The sequence below is a fragment of the Nansenia antarctica genome (assembly GCF_963989245.1).
Source record: "Nansenia antarctica genome assembly, chromosome: 2".
Taxonomy (NCBI): Eukaryota; Metazoa; Chordata; class Actinopteri; order Argentiniformes; family Microstomatidae; genus Nansenia; species Nansenia antarctica.
In genome coordinates, this window is record NC_137675.1 from 20,577,503 (window position 1) to 20,600,241 (window position 22,739).

General features: G+C 41.7%; 1 protein-coding gene across 1 annotated transcript in view; it reads left to right on the top strand.

Moving 5' to 3' along the window:
• Positions 1-16,967, top strand: part of prkcaa (protein kinase C, alpha, a) — a gene marked incomplete at its 5' end in the record, with an annotated part of 146,421 nt that extends 129,454 nt beyond the window's left edge. The window contains 2 exons of the mRNA XM_080522814.1: positions 4,678-4,818; positions 13,444-16,967. Coding sequence (XP_080378940.1) covers positions 4,678-4,818; positions 13,444-13,611 — 309 coding nt within the window. The 3' untranslated portion in view covers positions 13,612-16,967. The remainder of the gene's footprint in view (positions 1-4,677; positions 4,819-13,443) is intronic.
• Positions 16,968-22,739: the final 5,772 nt, after the last annotated feature.

The following is a 22,739-nucleotide window of genomic DNA, read 5'->3' on the forward strand; positions in this document are numbered from 1 at the left end:
CACACACATACATACACACACACACGCACATACACACACATACACACACACACACATAGATACACATACACACACACATGCACACATAGATACTCACACATACACACACACACACACACACACACAAACACACAGTACACCCACTGACATCAACCCACTCTCACTGATACAGTAATTACTTTCATGAGTGGGCGCGACGATCAACACTAACAAATCTTTCTGGAAACAAATGAGTGGGGAGAGGGCTAGAATCAGTGTTAAGCTGATTTTTTTATTTTTATGTTCTTGCTTCTATGCGGGGTACGTTTCATTCCAGACATTTATTTCATTACAGCATATTGTTGTTTCTCAGGGATGCAGTGTTTGTTCCTCGAGGATGATTAAATAGTTTTGCATTTCAACATTTTCATGTTGTCTTTCTGACTGCGTCGTTATGGAGATGTGTGTGTTGAAATGTTCATTTCAGTCAGTGTTTCAGTTCGGCTGGTGCTCTGCTGTAGTTCAACAAAGAAAGACGCGGGTGTATTCTTTGCCGTTTAGTTGGGTTTACATTGTTGTATTGTTGTTGACAGAGTGTGTGTCCGTGTGAGCACCCGGGGCGTTGTAAGTGGTAACAACAACACATGTCAACGTGGAATGTTTTGACAGTCTTATCATTTTTTAACCAGCACATCTGCTTGGCCTCCCCTCTGTCTGACCCAGAAGAAAGGAAAGAGGATGACACACACTCTGTCACACCACAACAACAACAACAACAACAACAACAACAACAACAACAGCAACACTAGTGGGGTAGTAGTGGCCTAGTGCATAGTGAGCTGGACTGGTGATCAGAAGGTCATGAGTTAAAATCCCACATGGGAACACCACCACTAGTGTGCCCTTGAATAAGGGTGGTTAGCCCTAAGTTACTCCAGGGAGACTGTCCCTGTAAAATCTTTTATCTTTTATCTTTTAGCTTTTATCCAAAGTGATAATATTACAACCATTTAGCAGACGCTTTTATCCAAAGTGATAATATTACAACCATTTAGCAGACGCTTTTATCCAAAGTGACTTAGATTTTACAGGGACAATATTATTGTAAATGTAATGGATGAGAAAGAAAGCACAGCGTGAGAGGGTGAAAGAGAGGCAGAGAGAGAGAGAACAAGAGAAAGGAGATTGTTTATACCCAAGTCCTCATCTTGGACTTAGAGAACAAAAAGATAGGGGAAGAGAAGAGAAACCAAATTGTCCCTCTCCCCACATTGACAGATCTGTCATGGCTGACAATGTGGAATGATGCAGCACATACACTCAACCCACCCCCTGTCGCTCACAATGGGTTGTAGCTATTATGTCCATTCTGGCCATTCTAACTCTACCTCTACCTGTCCTATCTGATGATTAGCATTAGGATTGAGAACTCTGATTATGTAAAATGTTATGTAGAATGTCTTAATATGCTGGTAAAGCGATGCCATCAAAATCAAAAGAATACCATGACAACGGAAAAATATCTGGAGGCAAATCTTGCCTGGAGGCAAGCTTGTATAGAAGGCTCCATAGGAGACTGTAAATAAAGCTGTTAAGCTAGATTGTTTAAGCAATATCACACGACAGGGAGTGTGTTATACTGAATATCAGCACGGCTGTGATTCGGTCGTAGGTACGAGGCCGCACGTACGTAGGTACGAGGCCACGACCTCGAGTGTGATATTGCTTTTATACAACAGTTCTACAGCGCAATTTATTAGTTAACAGTAATAAGTAAGTAAGTAAGTAAGTAAAGCTTTATTTATATAGCACCTTTCATAGAAGAAATGCAGCTCAAAGTGCTTTACAACAGGAATAAGAACATAAAGTGAATAAAAAACATATATAAAAACATATACATGCATACAATGAATATAAAAGCAGGGGAAAACAGTAAAAAGAAAAGGTAAAGATCTAACTTTCCATATCCCTTTCATCTCCCTACCTTACACAGTCTTTCTGTACTTCCCACTGGCTTTCCACCAGCACCACAAACATCAGTTTTTGGAAAAGGTCTCATTTTCTGTGTACGTTCTCAGTCTCTGTATACGTTCTCAGTCTGTGTGTACGTTCTCAGTCTCTGTGTACGTTCCCAGTCTCTGTGTACATTCTCAGTCTCTGCTAGACCTTGCACCAAAAATCCAACTACTCAGTCAGTATCAACATTACAGTTTCTTTCTTTTGCACACCTCTTTTCAACTAGTCAGTCTGAATGAATGAATTAATTAATGAATGAATGAATGAATGAATGAATGGTCTTTATTGTCATTAATACAGTACAGGTACCATACAACGAAATTTAGTAGGGGGGGCTCCCCTGGTGCTTGGAAAAAGACTAAAAACAAGAGGGCCAAGGGTAAAATAAAAAAAAGGGAAAAGAGCTGGTTTACATAAATAAAGGTTTTACGTACACTATCTACTATACTATACTGCTATACTATACAATAAAACACTGTGCTGTACTCTATGCTATGCTATAAATATCCTAACTTTTCCTATATCTGAACCTTATGTACACAAGGGTTGTCATATTGCACATAGTATTGTTGCACATTCATTTAAAGTGTCGCAGTTAGCAGGTTTGAAATGTTCACAGTTGTATTTCAATATTGCACTTATGTTTACAATCTAGTAGCTGCCATCAAGTTGTCTAGATTGTCCAGGGCCTAGAACCTGGGTCTTTGCTGTGTTCAGGGCCTGAATGGCCCTAGGGTAGAAGCTGAGCTTCAGTCTATTTGTCCGTGCGGACATGGTCCTGAACCGCCTGCCTGAGCGCAGCCTAACAAAGTGTTCGTTCCCAGGGTGGGATGGGTCCCTGGAGATCTTGGTGGCCTTCCTTGAGGCGGTCTTTCCTGAGGACTCTCAGGAAGTAGAGCCGCTGTTGTGCCTTCTTGATGATGGCTGCTGTGTTAGTCCTCCAGGACAGGTCCTCCTGTATGTGCACCCCCAGGAATCGGAGAGTTGAGACTCTCTCCACGCTCCCTCCATCGACTAGCAGACCTCAGATTTTTTCCTCCTGAAGTCCATGATGATTTCCTGGGTCTTTAGCTGGTTTAGCAGCAGGTTGTTAACCTTGCACAGCTTGCCCAGCTGCTCCACCTCATCCCTGTACGCCGCCTCGTCCCCCCCCGAGATGCAGCCCACCACGGTGGTGTCGTCTGCAAACTTTATGATGGAGTTGCTGGGGTGGACGGGGGTGAAGTCGTAGGTGTAGAGATTGTAGAGGATGGGGCTCAGCACGCAGCCCTGGGGGGACCCAGTGCTGAGTCTGAGGGCTGTGGAGGTGTGGGAGCCCACCCGCACTTTCTGGGGGCGGTCAGACAGGAAGTCCTTGATCCATGCGCAGATGGAGTGTGATAGTCCCAGGTCTAGTAGTTTGGTCACTAGCCTGTCTGGAAGGATAGTGTTGAAAGCAGAGCTGAAGTCCACAAAGAGCAGTCTCGCGTAGCTGTTCCCCCTCTCCAGGTGGGATAGAGTGGAGTCTAGTCTGTGTACAGATTATGATTTGTTTGTTTATTTAATCATTTATTTTGGCTCCGTCAAGAAAAAATAGTTCCGCAACTGGACTGTTGCCTAGTAACCTGAACCCAAACATCTGCAGGCTAGCTACTTTGTATTAACGGTCATTTCGGAGTGATACCTATAGTTAAAAGTCCCAGTGCTGTTATACTGTATATCAGCACTCATGGAATGCCTCTTGTCCAATCAAATTACTTGGTCGGAACTAACTGTTGTATAATAAACGTTATAAACTATTTCTGTTTGATATTCGAGACGTGTGCAAGTACATTGTAGCTAATGTGCAACATAAAGCAACATTACAATGCACCTAACAATGTAATGTAGCTAATGTGCGCTAACAATAAATCTAACCTGCTCAGTTGCACACAATGTTTCCATGGGAATGTGAAACAGTGAAGAATATGATGTTCTATTATGGTGGGAGTATACATTTAGCAGCCAAATATTACCATTCTCATGTCAGATTCTCATGTCAGATTTGCACGTTTGTTTGGGTTTCCTGTCTCCACTTAACCAGTGTATTTGAATCATCTTACATTACATTACATTTTAGACATTTGGCACACGCCTTTATCCAAAGTGACTTAAAACAAAGACATTTGTCTAAGTAAGTGAATCATCCATACATCAGTCGATGCAAGAAAAAGTAATCTATGCTCGGGCCAGAGGCCATTGGCAGTCAAAATGCTAGAAGAAGGATGAAATACGTTTCTTTGTTTGTTTGTTTTCTTTAAGGACTGCCATGGTGTTTGTATTATGGATAAAACCTTCTGATTAGATATGAATACAGGTAGCACTATTTAATACATTACACCAGGGATCTTAAAGATCTTTGAGGGATCTTAAAGCAACAGCAGAATTGTAAGACGTATTCATACTAGTCATCATCATAATAATAATAATATCTTAGATTTATATAGCGCCTTTCAAGGAACCCAACTTGTGTCTTTATGCCCTCTCCATCCCAGCCAATGACCAGACAGTAGGGTCTAACAGTAGGGTCTATGTCAGTCTAACTCTGTAACAGTAGGGTCTATGTCAGTCTAACTCTGTAACAGTAGGGTCTATGTCAGTCTAACTCTGTAACAGTAGGGTCTATGTCAGTCTAACTCTGTGCCCTCCTGTCCTGTGTCCCAGCTGATGACCAAACACCCATCGAAGCGTCTGGGCTGTGGGCCGGAGGGGGAGAGGGACGTCAGGGAGCACGCTTTCTACAGACGCATCGACTGGGACCGCCTCCAGAACCGCGAGATACAGCCCCCCTTCAAACCCAAAGTGGTGAGTCATGTATACACACACTGTTAACATACTGTGAATACACACAAACACCACACGCACAGAGACACAAGCAGAACACCAGCGGTGCTTATCGACATCGACACACACACACACACACACACACACACACACACACACATAGCCACTCCATAACCCTTGCCCCACAGTAGAATGTCATAGCTGTTAACCTGACTGTACCTCTGTCTGATTTGAAAGGTCAAATAGCCTTTTATTGTCACGACTATGTCTCACTGATTCTCCTCATTGATTCCTGTAACGAAGACTGACTTTTAGGAGACGAGAAAACACTTCACTTCATATTGTCACCGTGCACCACCATGTACTGATGTACTGTTGATTGTTTGACCGGCTCACATAACACACACTTGGCCAGACACTGCCCTGAGGCGTGTGTGTGTGTGTGTGTGTGTGTGTGTGTGTGTGTGTGTGTGTGTCCTCTTGGCTGTTTATGATCTGATATCCTTAGCTTTCAATTCCTACACACATTTACACACACACACACACACACACATACCAAAACACACACAACCTGTGAATGCCCTAAGGCAGTCTGTCACCATAGTGACGCCAAGGCCAGGTGGGCTCTTGTCAGATCAGCCTCTGAATAGTGTCTGAGCGCTTGACATCTCTCAAAGGTCTCTGTCCAGTACAGCACAACACAGACACACACACACACACACACACACACACACACACACACACACACACATTCACACACACACACACACACACACACACACACACACCTAGACACACATACACACACACACACACACACAGGTTTTTCTTTCACAGAACATTTTCTAGCTGCAAAGCTACAACATGATCTGACATCATGTTGGATGGTTCATCACCAACAGGTTGGTTATGGGTTCTATGGTTCGTCATCACCACCACTGTGAACCAGGTGCACCTTGTATATGGGATGTATATAACTAGAACTGTAATATGGACAGAAATATTTCTCTCATATTGGTCGATAACAATATTGATCACAGTATACATTACATAGTGCTCTATGTAACATCTGTAGGACCAGAGCCTGAAGAAACCAGAGGGATCATTTGTCATTCATCAAAAGCGGAAAATGTATGCAACTGTGCCGTAACTGCAGGCATACCATTGCTACTCTATGTTGCATACTTCTATATATCTAACAGAATAGTTCTGTTATATACGCCCATATTCTACCATCTATAGCAGCTGTAGATACTTTAATCATAACCAGATCAACTGTTTTCATACCCACTTGTTACGTTCTAGTTCGCTAGGGAGAAGAAGAAGTAACAAAATTACAGTTGTTAAGTAATATAAGATATTTATTTAGGCCAAGACAATTTAAAAGTATTTTTGTATGGAAAAAAACAGAATTAGAACTACAAACAAATGACTCAAAACAAAACAAAGAATAAACACATCCCGAGGATGGTTCTTAAAACAACAAACAAAAAAGGTCACTATGAAAATCCTTAAAGTATAAGTGACTATTAAAGTACCAAAACACAAAGCATCAACTAAATCATAACTGAACAAAGTATCACAAAACAAGATCACTGAACACAGAACTAACAAACTAAACCAAAATGATCTCTAACAAGTATCTCTAACAAAGTATCCACCTCTATGGAATACTACAAAATGGTGGGAACTGTGTGAGGGAATCACCCTTTCAGGGTCTTTTGAATGGTGTGGCCTCTGATGATTGGCTGGTTTGGAGATGATTGGCTGGTGTTGATTGGCTGGAGTTGATTGGCCACTGCTGGAGTTGATTGGCCACTGCTGGAGTTGATTGGCCACTGCTGGAGTTGATTGACCAATTATCAAGGGGGCGTGGATGCCCTGGACTGGACTCATCTCCTACTTATGTTTTAAAGAGACACACACAAACACACAGACACAGACAACCAGGCTACTCATAGCCGTCACACACTGCATAATGTAATTCAGCCTCAATGGACAGGTATGTATAATTCAATGAATGTGTATACATTATTAATGGATATGTCTTTAACACAATATGGTAGTGTCGTCTTAATGTATTTATGAAACAGAATGAAGCGTAGGCAAATGAGATGAAGTAGGTCACTGTGTGTGTGTGTGTGTGTGTGTGTGTGTGTGTGTGTGTGTGTGTGTGTGTGAGGTCCATCACACTATCCAATAATAGAGGAACAGCTAAGAGTCCTTTAGCTACCACAGGATAGCTGTCACTAAACCCATCCGTACACCTTGCCTCACCCCTCCCTCCATCCCTTCATCCCTCCATCCCTCCATCCCTCCCTCCCTCCCTGACCTGTCCAGACCATGTCTGCCTCATCCCTCACTCTCCCAGTCCTCCTCGTCAATCTCACTTCAGTCATTTCTGACAGCTGTGAAATTGCGATCAATAGCCACGTGTACTGCTCAGACAAGATAAATCAAACACAGAGTAGCTATCTGCTCAGGCAAGATAAATCAAACACAGAGTAGCTATCTGCTCAGGCAAGATTATCAATCACAGAGTAGCTATCTGCTCAGGCAAGATTATCAAACACAGAATAGCTATCTCCTCAGGCAAGATAATCAAACACAGAGTAGCTATCTGCTCAGGCAAGATTATCAAACACAGAGTAGCTATCTGCTCAGGCAAGATTATCAAACACAGAGTAGTGGTCAGAGTCAAGCCAGAGAGATAGGAGAGCATGCTGTGCCTGATGGGAGAGCCAGCATTATACCTGCTAGCTCATCACACTGTAATGTAATGTTCACTTATCCACAGCTATGAACCAGGCACTAGGTCAAACTTGTTTGTGGATGATACTTCCACTACTTAGTAATGGCCTAGTGGATAGTGAGTCCAGTGCATAGTGAGTTGGACTGGTGACCGGATGGTCATGAGTTCGAATCCCACCTGAAACACCACCACTAGTGTGCCCTTGAGTAAGGCACTTAGCCCTAAATTACTCCAGGGTGAATGTCCCTGTAATCTCTTACTGAAAAATGGCTTTGGATTAAAAGTGTCTGCTAAATTGTTAATTATTTAAATGATTATACTTCCTGATGAACTGTGATGGAAGGGGGTGGTGGAGGGGAGGGTGTCAGGGAGTGGTGGGGGGTCAGGGTGCTCAGGCGTAGTGGTGGTGTGTTGGTGTTGGAACGTAAGGTCATAGCTGGAGCACTGGGTGAAAACGAACATGGTCGATCTCACACACTCACATACACTTGTGGTCACATTGTATCCCGTACGCTTGGTCACACATTCACAGTCACACACGCACATTTGGTTACTCGGAACACACACACACACACACACACACACACACACACACACACACCCACACATATTTGGTTACATGAACTCACACATATACACACATTTTAACACTCTTGGTCTCACACGCATACACACACATACACCTACACTCACACACACACACACACACACACACACACACACACACACACACACATAATGCATATTGCATACTGCATATTTGGCCAGTCTGTGTATGACTCATAATAGCTGTGAGGGAAAGAGCAGCAAGGACTAGTATAATTGAACAGAACGTGTCCCCTACCCGTGTGTTTTTTCGCTGTGGGGACGTGGGTGAGCGTTTAGGTTCATGTGAGGTTTCTCTATTCTTTTGGGGGTTAGACATCACACGTATGTGAACTGGTTTCTGGTTTTAAGACCAATGAACTTAAAGATGCTTTGTCGACGGTAGGAACGTGAAGAATATATCTGTGTATTTGATTTGTAGACTCGCTATAGTCATTCGCAAGGTCGATGGACGAGACATAAGCCAGGTCATATCAGTTCACACTCACACAAAGACACAGTGGATGATGTTGTGTTATAACTGTGTAATAACCATGACTTGCACTGTTGATCATTGCGTTATTATCGCGTTATTACTATGACTTACTGTTGATCGCTGCTTTATTATCACGTTATTACCATGACTTAATATTGATCATTGCCAATGCTGTATTGAAAAGAGGACACTGAAAGCAACAGTGAGATCCTCTGATCAGTGCGTTAGTGGACAGAGAGAGGAAAACTTACCTTCTTAACCAGAGCTTAAAATAGAAACAGAAACAGACACATCCATTTGTCATACTAAAGTGCCATTAATATGCCTGAGTGTGCCAAAAGTAGGTCAATCAGCAGGTAGAACTGTTTCAGTCGTCATTACCGGTGGTGAGCTGTAGTGTATAACCTGTACATGTACACAGTAGATGTGTCCATATAGAGGTTAGTAAGGCCTGAGTGAGAGCTAAGAAAAGTATGAGAGGAGTATAGGAAGAGAGAGAAACACGCGCGCACTCACATGCATACACACACACACACACACACACGCATGCACACTCACACACGCATACACACACACACACACACACACACACACACACACACACACACACGCACACACACACACACACACAGGTATTACTGCCTAAAGTGATTGTCTGTACAGATCAGTGTGTGGCTAGACTTGTGATTGACTGTCCAGTGTTGAAGGGAGGTACAGTATATTGACACTATTTAAGGAAGGAGTGATGGAGGTTGTTCATTACTCCTATCAATCTCATGTTCTACTATGGGCACATTATGCTCTGAAATACCACACACACACACACACACACACACACACACACACACACTTGAATCAATGGAGCTTTTCTGCCCAAAGTAGAATAGAACTTCAGATATTACGTATAATATCAGTATTAAAATATTGCTATATTCCTTCTATTTTAAATGTTATGGTCACTATTACGATATGGTTACCTAATGTACTGTAGACCAACCACAAAATGGTTTTATAGGGAATTTCACTGAACCAGATTCCCAGATCATATCCCGATCTTCCCATGTTCCACAATCACCTCCCCTTTTTCCCATATACAGTCAGCTGAGGATAGAGGGATATTCCAGATATTCCTTGGGGATGTGAAGACCAATTAAGTGGTGCAGTGTTCACACAGTGTAGGTGGAATAGCTGATGAGGATGGAGGAGGGAGCAGGAGAAGAGAGCACATCATGTAAACACATTGTGACAAGAACTATAAAACAAGGCTCGCAAACTACCAGCTTTAACAAGGACTCTATACGCCATACTGTATTCTGTACTGTATTGTTCTAGATGTACATGTATCTACTATAGGTTTAATTGGTATGTATAATTGTTGCCAGATCAGTCTTGGGATTAAATTCTGTTTTCATTCGAAATTCTCCATTGAAGATGCATTTTAGTTAAGGATTTTACTTGTTCTCTGTCTGGGAAACCAACCCTATTTTACATTATGCTACCAAGCATCCGTTGTATACATATAGTATTTATTGCTTACATGCTGTTATCAACCCCACCTTAGTGTTGCTACCTAGCTAACATCATACATACACCAAGGTCTTCTCTAAGGAGTCTAGGTCATCCTCAGATCATAGCTCTAGTCGAAGGAACACTGTTAAACTGAATGTCATCGATTCAACAAAGTGTTAGGGTTATGAAATTGATCCCTTCGCAAGTGTGTGCCCGAGTGCTGCTCGCTGTTTGAAAGGCATCAGAGGTGTAAAGCGACTTTCCTCTGTTCTCGGTTTATCAAATTAAATCAAACTTGATTTATTTATATTGCACCGTTTCATTTTTGAGCCCGCCACCACCCCCCTTCTTCGGAGGACTAATTCTGCTTTATTTGTATTCTCATTCAAATTAGAAACCAATAAAATAAAAATGATAATACAAATTGTAATAGTCATAATCATAGTCATAAGAATAACAAAATTACTTGAAAAACAGAAGGAGGAAGGGTGTGTTTGATTTAAGGCGAATAAGACAGACACCTTGACAACATATAAACGAATAAACAGGCAACAAAGAAGAGAAACAGAAAAACAAAAACAAAAAAGTCATTCAAGAGTGGACGAGGACACATGTATGGAAACAGACAAACAGCAACATCAACAGACAACAACAAGCTGACAGACATAGAATAAAGACGTAGAGAATAAACAATAAAGCTGTGGTTTTCTTGTAGTGATGGGGTGGCGTTTAGCTCACTGGCAGATTTAGAGCCAGGATCAAGTTATGATTGAATGTGATTCCGTGATTTGATTATTTTGTTTGGCGGAGATCTGCTGTAGTGATATGATCTGAGAGGGGGTTCAACCATTGTTTTATGTTCTGAGAGGAGCTTCTAGTGATATATGTTCTGAGAGGAGGTTCAACCATTGTTTTATGGAGAGTAGGTGTCTGGATTTCCAATTGAGGAGAACAGTTTTCTTGGCGACAGCTAGAGCTACAAGTAGTGATGTATTGCTTGGTTTTATCAGGTCTGACAGGTTGCCGTGTAGGCAGATGGATGGTGATGGTGGAATGTTGAAGGACAGAAACTCTGTGGGCCGGTTTCAGAGACAAGGCTTAAGCCTAGTCCTGGACTAAATCACACTTTCAATGTAAAATCTCCATTGAAGATGTTTTTTAGTCTAGGATTAGGCTTAAGCCTTGTCTGTGAAACCGGCCCTGTGAGTTTGGTAGTTATACCTTTCCAAAAAGTTTGAGCTGGGGGACAGGACCAGAAGGTGTGAGTGTCAAGTTCACACTGTGTGCAGTACTATTAGGTGGTAAATCCCATTGCATGCATTCTGTGGCCTGTGACATGTGTGTGTGTGTGTGTATTATTTTGCATTGGATTGATTGTATTATGTAATGTAATGGAAAAATGATGCAGCTATGGAGATTAAAAATGTGTGGGAGTGTAGAGACTAATGCATGGTAAACTAAAATCCTAAATGTAATTTAGTGAATGAATTGAATGACCAAATGACTACAAATTAAATTGGAAAGTATATTATTATCTTCCCACTGAATGGTCTTTTTGTGTCAGCGGCCATTTCGTGTCCTGTCCAGAGCCCAGCCCTGTCAGCGGTGGGATCAATTTCATCTCTATTCAGTCACTTCAGGAAAATAATAATTATTCCAATTCAAGAAATGAAATATTGTGATTGAAAGTTGTAATTTCAGTTAGTCTCTTGCATTGGCAGACATTACTATTTCAATGTCATCATACAGTATAATATGTTCTACAATCAGAATAAATCGATTCAAAACTATCAACACAAACATGATCCAAATATGGACCACTGATAGCGACTGCATTAAAAACCATGTCATAGGCTACTCTGTCACTGAATGTACACATCTGTACCTGTTATCGAACAGCCAAAAGCTATCATGGTCTGGATAGTTGACATTCATGATATGCACACCCATGTTCCTCTCACAGCTGGCTTTGGCCTGTAAGGACGAGCTTTGAAGTGCTAACTCATCAACCGTGTGATAGGTTACGTTGTATCCCTTTGATCAGGCTTGACTAGCCTTTCTTCTATATAATAGATGCAGAGCAAGCTAGTTCTATGTTCCTGTATTCAAAAGTCAAGGTTCATCTCTCTATCTCTCACTCTCTCTCATTCTTTCTCTCTCCTACTATGACCCTTACGCAACCCTCACTACCGTACATTGACGTACAGCGTTGCTATTTTGAATTTGAGTGATCATTTTTTCTTCACATTAATCAGGTTCGATAGTGGAGATCAAATAGCAACATGTAGAGGCCCTAACACCGTTTCTCCTCACTAAACCAATCTGTGTGTGTGTGTGTGTGTGTGTGTGTGTGTCTGTGTGTCTGTGTGTCTGTCTGTCTGTGTGTGTGTCTGTGTGTGTGTGTGTCTGTCTGTGTGTGTGTGTGTGTGTGTGTGTGTGTGTGTGTGTGTGTGTGTGTGTGTGTGTGTGCATGAGTGAGTGTGTGAGTCTGTGCTCACAGCTGCTACTGGTGATGTTATTTTGGAAATCAGGGGACTATTGCATTATAATCCAGGTGACTGTGGGATATAGAGCATGTAATCTCAGATTAGCATGGGAATAGGGAGGAAGGCGACAAAACACATTCAGGATCAGGTGCAGATTAGAATGCTCTCTGTTTCTAGCTAGGCCAGGGGACATGTCTAGGCATATACATGTATAATCATAGTTTATGTACAGTGGCACATGTATTATCTTACCGTAAAACCACCGTGGCTGATACACAGTGTGAAGTATCTTGGTTACTTTTGGAAATAACGATGACGATTAAAATGATGGTGTTTGGTCATAATGACATTTGTGACAGCTACTGGTGAAAGGGCTAACAAGTCGGCCGCCGATTTAATGTTCAGTGTAAAGTAGTGTTATAATTAACTAGGTAGCAGTGGGGATTACTCACCGAATCCATTGCATTGCAATATTTTGGCTTGACTAGTGAGTGTGTGTTCAACAACGTGTTCAACAACGTTGAAATGTATTTCATGTATGTTTTTCTAAATAAAAGCCTGAACATTTTCATTGGTTGCCGACTTGTTCCCCCTTTCACCAGCCGCTATCCGATGATGATGGTGTTATTTGCTTCCCTGGGTTCAGGAATGGTGACTGCTGCTAAACTGGATGTCTCGTGACTTATTCATACTGCTGTATTTGAATGTGTTTACGATTGACCTGCATCACCAGAGCCTAGTCCTAATGCCTTTCTGTAACACCTCTTTCTTTCTTTCTCTCTCTTTCTTCTCTCTCTCCCCCTCTCTCTCTCTCACAGAGTGGCAAAGGGGCGGAGAACTTCGACAAGTTCTTCACACGCACCCAGCCCCAGCTCACACCTCCGGATGAGCTTGTCATCGCCAACATTGACCAGGCCGACTTCTCTGGCTTCTCCTTCATCAACCCGCAGTTTGTTAACCCCTCCCTCATTCCCAACCCCGTATGAGGAGGAGGGGGGTACGGACCAGAGGCTGACCCCCCTCCATGCTACCATCCACCGCCAATCCCAATCCCAACCCAACCCAACCGCCAACCCAACCAACCAACCCCAACTGCCAATCCAAAAACTCGCCAACTCTCCATACAACCTAAAATCTGAATTCAACCCCACCCACACAAAAATCATATCTGAATCCCTTGTTACGTATCAATGTTATCAATTATGTAGGTTTCTAGGAATTGGAATTATGCTCTGATATGAATTGGCCAGTGTCAATCATTTGGCCAGTGAAAGAGATGACTGTATGAATGATGAGGGTAACGATGAAGGATGTCCTCTGTCACCCATTCTGTTTGCATTAGAAGTAAAGGCATTAAAAAAGGCAGTAAAGGCATAGCCAGTACTACCACTATTATTATCACAGCAGATATTACATATGTAATAATGTACTGTACATGGAAACAAGTTGGTGATTGTTCCCCCTAGTTATCAAATAAGGTTGTGAGTGATCCATTGCGGGTAGTGGTTAAGAGTCAGAGCCAAATACTGTATGAAGTAAATACAGTGGTTGTCAGTTTGTTATGACTGCTGATGTTTCATGTTGAATCCCCTGTTTACAGTTCTTTCCTTTGATTCTATTGGTGTTGGTGAGATTCCATTTCAATTATGTAATAGCAGGCACCCCCATTTAATATGCAGTGGACAATACAAATGCCCATTATTAACTATCGTCACACATACACACACACAGACAGAGAGAGAGAGAGAGATAATTATTACATTTATACAGATTTATCTTGATCTGCAGGTTGTCCTGTTTTCTTGTCGTTAGGTTTACAATCATAAGTGGCGATTCAGACAGACACAGCAGGTGGTGGTTAAAAGCAGTCATTATTACAACATTGTCTCAATTAAAACCTGCATTACACATGTCTATGGTGTGACAGGACATCTGAGAGGCGTTTCTCCCATCAAAGTATCATTATCATCAAACACTATTTAGTGACAACATCATTACTTGTCCTGTCCCAACCCTTACTGTTCTCTGTCTGTGTGTCCACTTATGAAATGAAGGCTCTTAATGGCCACCAATCTCTTTAAATGAAATCCTTAAAAATTTGGCAAGTTACTAATGAAAATCGTATGTGATGTTTGCAAGGAAATTACCTAAATCTCTTTTTTTTGTGTATTTTTGTTTTTAAATGTAGAGGCTAAACAAAATTGATGTCAAGTGTATTGTTTGTGTATGAACCATGCAATGTTTTGTTGCATGCTTATGTCCTTATAAACAGTATAGTTAAAACATCAAGGGGCAGTTTAGTCGTGGACTAATTCAATGGAGATTTGTAAATCTGGGCTTAATCTACATTTTGGGTAACTGGCCCTGAGAGTATCATATTATTTTAATTCTTGTGTTTGATACTTGTGTAATCCCACTTTATTTTGATTAATATTTTTTCGAAAGATTACAATAGTTTCCATTCTTTTCTGCTTTAATGTGATATCATGCATTTTGTTCCATTAGATCTGATTAATATTTTAACTGTACCACATACCAGTGTATTAATTAACTATTTTGTAAATATATTCATGAGTTATTTAAAAGAAAGTATAGCAACTCGCAGATTTTATACCAACAACTGAATGTGCTTTTATTACGTTAGATAGGTAAAAAATTTAAATAAAAACATATTTCTATGTAACAAAAAAGTAACCCAAAAAGATCAACTTTGTAACAATTGGGTGACAATTGTCTTTAATAGAGTCGAGATTTAGCAAATCGAGAGAGAAAACTATCTGTACGACTTTCGACATTTTGCAAATTTAGCAAACGATTTTCGTTTGCTCTTGTTTCCGCACATATCCAATGTTTTTTCAATGCGATGGTTAAGATGACTGGATGCGTGCCTGGCTTTTGGTCTGACGTCTTTTAGACCGTCCCGCCTGTATCTGCATGTGGTTGGTATGGATAAGCAAACGATGCACGTGATTATGAATTAAAAATGCTGCATGAATACCAGGCACCTGGTCAGACAGACAGCAAACACCCCTGCACCCCAGGGGGGTATTCCATCAACCTCACTAAAGGAAAATACAGGTTTATTTTGATGAATCTCACAAGACTTAAAAAAGTAAATAAGCCTGCATTTTCCTTTAGCGATGTTGATGGAATTCCCCCCCAGCTCAGCTGAATCTATTCCCATTCTAACCCTTCACCATAGCATCTATCCCAATGCTAACTGTTAGGAAGTTATGTGAAAACTGGCCCTAGATATGTGTTCTGTGCTAGACCAGTGGGACCACTCGCTTTCTAGTGTCTCAAAGAAGGGGTTTAGTTTCGTTGTTATCATTAGTGTTGTTGTTTGTTCATTACATTTCGTTCCAAATTATTTTATGATTTTGTTTTTTTGTGGTTAGTTTGCTTCTGCTCAAGTAATTCAGGAATGTTTAACGAAAATAACAAATTCATATCGCATTCATTATTATAATATGATAATCTATAACTCTCTATATATTTTCTCAATAGATACAATTTATAGATACTATTCTATAGGCACGATTCCCTCTCTCCTTCCTCTTCCTTTTCTAAGCATTTTGCTTTCCTGATGGTTCCACAGCCATAGATGGACAGAGTTTTGCAAACTCGTTTAAAGATATAAATTGTTCATGCCATGTTGGCACCTAAAGTTCCATTACGATTCTATTCTAATAAGAATGTTCAGTTAGAATGTTATTGGGGTGGAACGTTTGGTGCCAAGATGGTGGATAGTTTGCTAAACTCTTGCTAAACTCTGTGTAAAGTGTCTATGGCTATAATGGATCCTAACCTTGCACCTGTGCCAAACCATAAACAAGACAGAACCCAACCATAGCAGCGTTGCACTAGCTGTAGTCACTCCCATGACTCTCTCTGTTAGCCTCTCTGTACGCAAAGAGACTGCCCCAAAGCTACACTCAGTCTTTGTTCTGTCCAACTCATGTGGCCCTTGCTAAAGAGATGTAGCCTAGCCGCCGCGGGTGTGCTAATTTACATTGATGTCAATGAGGTTCCAATGCCAGTCAATTAGCCAATTAGTAGTTTCTTCTTCTATGGTGTTTACGTCACATTTTGTGTGAGTTGACATTTGTGCTTTATAGAGAGCACCTATGCACCTGCTTTCCCACCTGTGTAACCATATCATTGCTAACCCGAACTTCCCTGTGCCTACCAGTGAGTGAGGCAGCAAGCGAGTGAGTTACAGTAGTGAGCAAATGCAATGAGCACCACTATAGAGAGAGAGAGAGAGAGAGAGAGAGAGAGAGAGAGAGAGAGAGAGAGAGAGAGAGAGAGAGAGAGAGAGAGAGAGAGAGAGAGAGAGAGAGAGAGAGAGAGAGAGAGAGAGATAAAGGGAACGATGGAAAGAGTAAAGAGATGGTTGGTGACTGACTGGGTAAATGAACAAACGAACAAGTGTGTGTGGATGAATAAAGAATCTGACCACCTCCTATTGGCCTGTTTCTCCTCTCCCCTCTTCTCTTATCTTTCCTTCCTCACTTTATCCATCCCCCCATTTTGTCAGTGCCTGGGCCATCAATCCATTATATTGACAAAGCCCTCATCCTATCTTCTTTTAAGATCCAATCAGTTCATGAAAGCAGTGTTTTGTCTAATAACCTAAATTCTACTGACACCAACCCTCTCCCCTTCCCCATATACCCCATAGCTCTAACACAGGGAATTCATTGGCCAAATCATGTATTCTTCTTCTTTTTAATTGTTCCTTTGTTTACATCCTGCTTTCCGTATTTTTGTTTTAGCAATTATCAGGTCTGAATCTTCATTCTTGGACCCCATTTATACGTAAAAAAACGTTATCTTAAATGTTTTTGTTTTATGTTTTTTTTCCCGTCATTTTGCTAGGTTTGTGTACTTCTAGGTGAATGTTGGCTTTCCTTGTCTGTGTTTTTATTGACTTCTTTGTGTTACGTTAATGCAACCTCATCCCCTTGTGTTGTGATCTGTTGGGTATGAAGAGGTAGATCTGGACCGGCGTCTTCTCTGTCGTGTTTAGAGCACAGGATCCAACAGTGTGCGGATTTGCCTTACAGTATATCATAGGGTCCCTTAACCTCCTGACCTCTCCTATCTGTTTCTGTTCATATATAGCCTAAACCAAGCGCTTCTGTCCCTGTACATAATTATTTAGATATCTACATAGACTGTAAAAGAAAGAATATATTGTATTTTGCAAATGGTGTATGTTTGTTTCACCCCTTCCTCAATATCCCCTTAAAAGGAGTATGAGCTACTAACCTTGTAATCAATAGCGTCATTTGTACCTACTGTATGATAATGCAAATAAAGAAGACAAATAATGGCCACCCAGAAGAAGCTGTCTTTTATTTATACAGTAAACCTTCAAAACAAACAAGTGCACCAACGGTTCCATTCATCAGTTTGTGCATTTTTCCATATTCTAGTAAGTAGATAGATAAAGGCATCTGACCAGAGTTGCATAGCTTCAAGTAACAATGGTCAACATGCTTCCCCTCCCATAAGAGACAGTGTTATAAGCATTGAAAAAACACTTGTATCCAACCATACAGTATGTGGGGGGCAATGGTGAGAGCCTCTACTTCAAACGACAGAGTCATTCAGAAGAAGTATGGAATTGGGGAGCTTGGAATTTTCCATTGTGTAGACTACAGGTCTAACCGAAGTGTTTGAGGCAGTTTGTCATCAGCATTCTAATTCCGATCTGGCACCATGACCAGACAGTCCCTGGACTTGATCCAGAGCCAAGGTTTTATATCCTCTAGTCTACCTTCATAAGTCTGGCCCAGACTTGGTCTGCTGCCCCTGATGGACTTACATTGTTATGCCTTTGGCAACAGGAGCCACACAAACTGCAAACATTTGGCGTTGTACAGGAGCTATAAAAAGCAAGGTAGACAAAGTGGAGAAACTTCTCTCTCTACAATTTTATGTCTAAAAAAATGGCTGACAGGGAGGCCAGTGTTGTGAGCTGACTATGGTGTCATGTCTACCTGTCAGAACAGATGCGCCTGCATGGCATAATGCCACGTAGTTGCAGGGTCCCTGGTTCCGGCCATTGACCTGTCTTGCATGTCATCCCCTCCTCTCTCTCTGACCCGTCTTTCCTGTCAATCTCTACTGTCTCTATTAGTTGGGGGCCTTAGGGCTATATGAGGCTATGTTCGTGCAAATTTGTGCAAAAGCACCAAATTTGGCCCAGATGTAGCTCAGAGTATGCTGTAATGATTTAGCCAGGGCGCCCGAGCCAACGACCACCAGGGTCGCCATGGCAGCCAAATCAATATGGCCGCCCTCCGAAAAAGGTTTTGGCTATAACTTTTGAACCAAATGAACTAGAAATGCAAGCCTGGTGTCTATTTTATGTTTTATGACTATTAGAAACACATTGGAATGCTTATATTTATGAATGGGTGTGTCTGGACCCCTAATTTGCATATTTCCAAGATGGCAACTACCCGAAAGTGAGTTTTATCATAATAGTTGGGGGCCTTAGGGCTATATGAGGCTATGTTCATGCTAATCTGTGCAAAAGCACCAGATTTGGCCCAGATGTAGTTCAGATGATTGGGTGTGTCTGGACCCCTAATTTGCATATATATATTATTATTTTTTCAATATGACATAGCCTCTAGTAGCGGCACCATTAATTGGGACCTAGGCTGTCTCTGCCAATTAGATACTGATGAACCATTGCAAAGACCCAAAAATTAAGGACTATCACTAGAAAGGGAAAAAATATTTCTTGGCTGTTGCTAATGTTCTTCCTTCTTCTGTTAATGTTACAATTGATCAGTTGAATGATGGTTCAGGTATTGCAGCAACGTTTAAAACACATAATGCTATGTATCACACACGCTGTAGAAGCTACTGTAGTAGTTGTCGTGTCAAAAGGGATCCAAAGTATGACGTTAGCTCCTCCTTAGTAGTGAGTCCTAAAAAGCTTCGATCATGTCAACCCAAAGCCTGTGGCATTCATTGTGTCATATGTGAGGGGGAGGATATGGATGACCTTCACAAGGCAGTAACAGGTAATGTTGATTCCAATCTGAAAAGCTGGGCAGAATCCTGTAAACATTTTTTGCTTCTTGGTAGATTAGTTACACAAGCTTCCGATGTGCACGCAGAAGGTGTGTACTGCCATGCCAAATGTTATCTGTGTGCGATATGCAGCAAAACTGCAAGCATCTCATGACACTGCCAGGCCACGGTGTCAGAATGGGAAGCATCTACCAGTGAGTGGGGGACAACTTTTGACCATCTAACTATTGCACAAATTGTTGTCCTGGTTGAGGATTCAGATCCTCCTTCACAATCTCCTATTACAGCAACTCTACAGGAACCTTATGAAAGAACGCAGGCATTTGTGTTGATTATGAACCCCACACAACAACATTCAAGCAACATCTCTCCAACCGAGAATGTCAATGTCTGAAGTACAATGCATTTGACGGCACCCATCACACCTGCAAGACCGACGCAATACGTCACAGCAAGGACATTGACATTTGCTGATCGACCTGACCCAAAACCCCCAAAAAATCAATAATGGCATTCACAAGCACAACATGACTCTTGTCACCCAACTATTCCTTTCCTTTTAATCCCGGCCCGATGCAGACATGGCAGAATTCTTCAGTATTGAAAATCAGAGGGAGCCACCCAGCATTTCCAACCAAGGGCTTTTACGCAGTGGCACAAAGGCAGACATTCTTGAATGCATGAATGTGGAAAAAACCTGCATAGTACCAGCAAGCATGGGCGTCAGCAGCTTTTTGAATGTGGGGGGGACACTTTTTTTTCGGGGGGTCTGGGGGTCCCCCCCCCGAATTTTTTTAAATAGTAGATTCAATTTCCTGCATTCTGGTGCGTTTTACACCCAAAATAATCTCCCTCTTTCTTTGTTTTTCCTTGGAGCTGGCATGGTCTGCAATTACTGACTACTATTATGTTTTGGTTTAACTCACAGAGGCCTGACACTGACACGTGGCACTTTTTAGGTACTTTATTAAATATGAAGATTCAAAAAGAATCAAAGAGTGAATTAGAAAAGAATGAGGTAACTTTGAGTCAACAAATTGAATAAAAAGTTATGAGGAAACATGAAAATATGTACCTAGGCTACTCAGAGCCTATTACAATCAAACTTAGCCCTCTTCAGTGCATTGCAGAACATACAACTATAACAAACAAACAAAATCAAAGAGTGAATTAGAGCTGTCTCCACTGCCCCTGCCTGCTGCCCCTGCCTCTGACTCACTCTCATTCTCAACCACCTATATCAGGAGAAATGGGGATGCATTGAGCACTTGTTCATATTGTTTTTCTCTAATAGAACATTTGACATAGAAATACAATCATCAATACAAAAAATACAATCACAAGCATTTTAGAAATAGAAAAATAAATGGAACAGGTGTTTTCTTCTTATTTTTTAACCCTAGCTCAAGCAATCAGATGCAAAATTGATTCTTTGGGTGGGTGCAATGGCCAAATTAAATTGTGCAAATGCTCAGGGCAATGAACACGGGCAGGAGATGCAATAATGACAGGACAGGTAAGCACTGTGAGGTGTTTGTCGCCATTCTGTGCTTTTGATGACATTTCGCCTGTGTCTGTTCTGCATTTAAACATGTCTAACCGCACTAGTAATGCCTAACAAAACTGCTAGTGCCATATAGCTGATCTAGCTCGTATTTGGTTGCTAGTAGGCTATGCTAATTCTATTGCGAATACAGAGAATGTCTCATAAGGTGCTAACATTCTTATCAGAAAAGCTGGCTGTGTTTGACCTTGGGAGAACGCAATGTTGCTGTTTGGCCACTCACGGGAAAACTTGGGTGACTTTGACTTACTTTTCTCTTCTTAGAATTTTTTTCCCTTATATCCATCTTGGTGGATGATCTAAATATCATCTTGCCTCAGTCTGAATGTTTTGAATCTGCGTGCGTGTCTGATTCTGCTGCTGCCGTGTTAAAAACAGAATTAAAACGCGGAGTGGACTTCTGGATATGGGCAATCCCCTACTCATAAAGTGGAACGGATTTGATTGTGAAGCAATGAAAATAACGCTGACCAGTCATGCAACATATTTTTGATGGCAAATGTGGGGGGGTCCAAACGACCTTGTTTCAAAGGTGGGGGGGACACGTCCCCCCCCAAATATATGGTGGTGACGCCCATGCCAGCAAGGGATGCCCCTGTAGTTGTGCTCGATGGCGCAGTAATGGTACAAATGATCTGGCCAATTATTATAATTGAGGAGAATAAGAATTTTCCTGGATACACAGTGTACAGGTTTTTTGCCCTTGACTGCTTGAGTGTTCTGTCATCGTGTGAAGCGCATTGGGTCACATTTTGTGAGAAATGTGCCATTCAAATAAAACTTTATTTGATTTTGAATTACTCAATTACTTGAATTATCTGTGGAACGGGGTCAGGAACTAAAGTAGGAGATGGCAGAACTCCTATTCCAAAGGATAACTGGAACAACAACTTCCTGAAGAATGAAGAGAACGAAACGGAACTATTTGGACTTATCAGCGATGAGCTCACCAAGCATGACATGCAGGGTAAACTCCTCCTTTCTACCAAGAAGGATGTTGTACTCTCCAACAGACCTGAATATGACATATCTGACAGAAACCCTGGTCGCCTTCACCTTGGAGCCTGAACAGATCAACGCAGATGTCCATGTCCGAAGACTGGAGCGTATGGTCATCATCATGTACAGACAGAGCTTTGGCTCCAGCCGAGTAGATGAGAACCTGCCTCCCACCTAAGCTGCACTGATTCAGCATGTCAAAAGGGCACTGCTGCAGTCCAGCTTCTACTGGAACCAGGAAACCTCTGTCCAGCAATTCAGTACATGGGGCTGGTACTGGGACTCCACGACCAAGACTTGGGAACCTTACTGGACTCATCTTGCAGATGCCAGTAAAGCCTGCACCATTCTCCTCCACTGCAGCTGCAAAAAGTCATGTAGAGGGCGATGCAAATGCTGTAAAGCTGGAGTCCATTGCACCTCAATTATGTGGATGCGAGGGTGCCTGTACCAACAATGAGAGTCACGACGACAGAGTAATCTGGTTGTGTGATC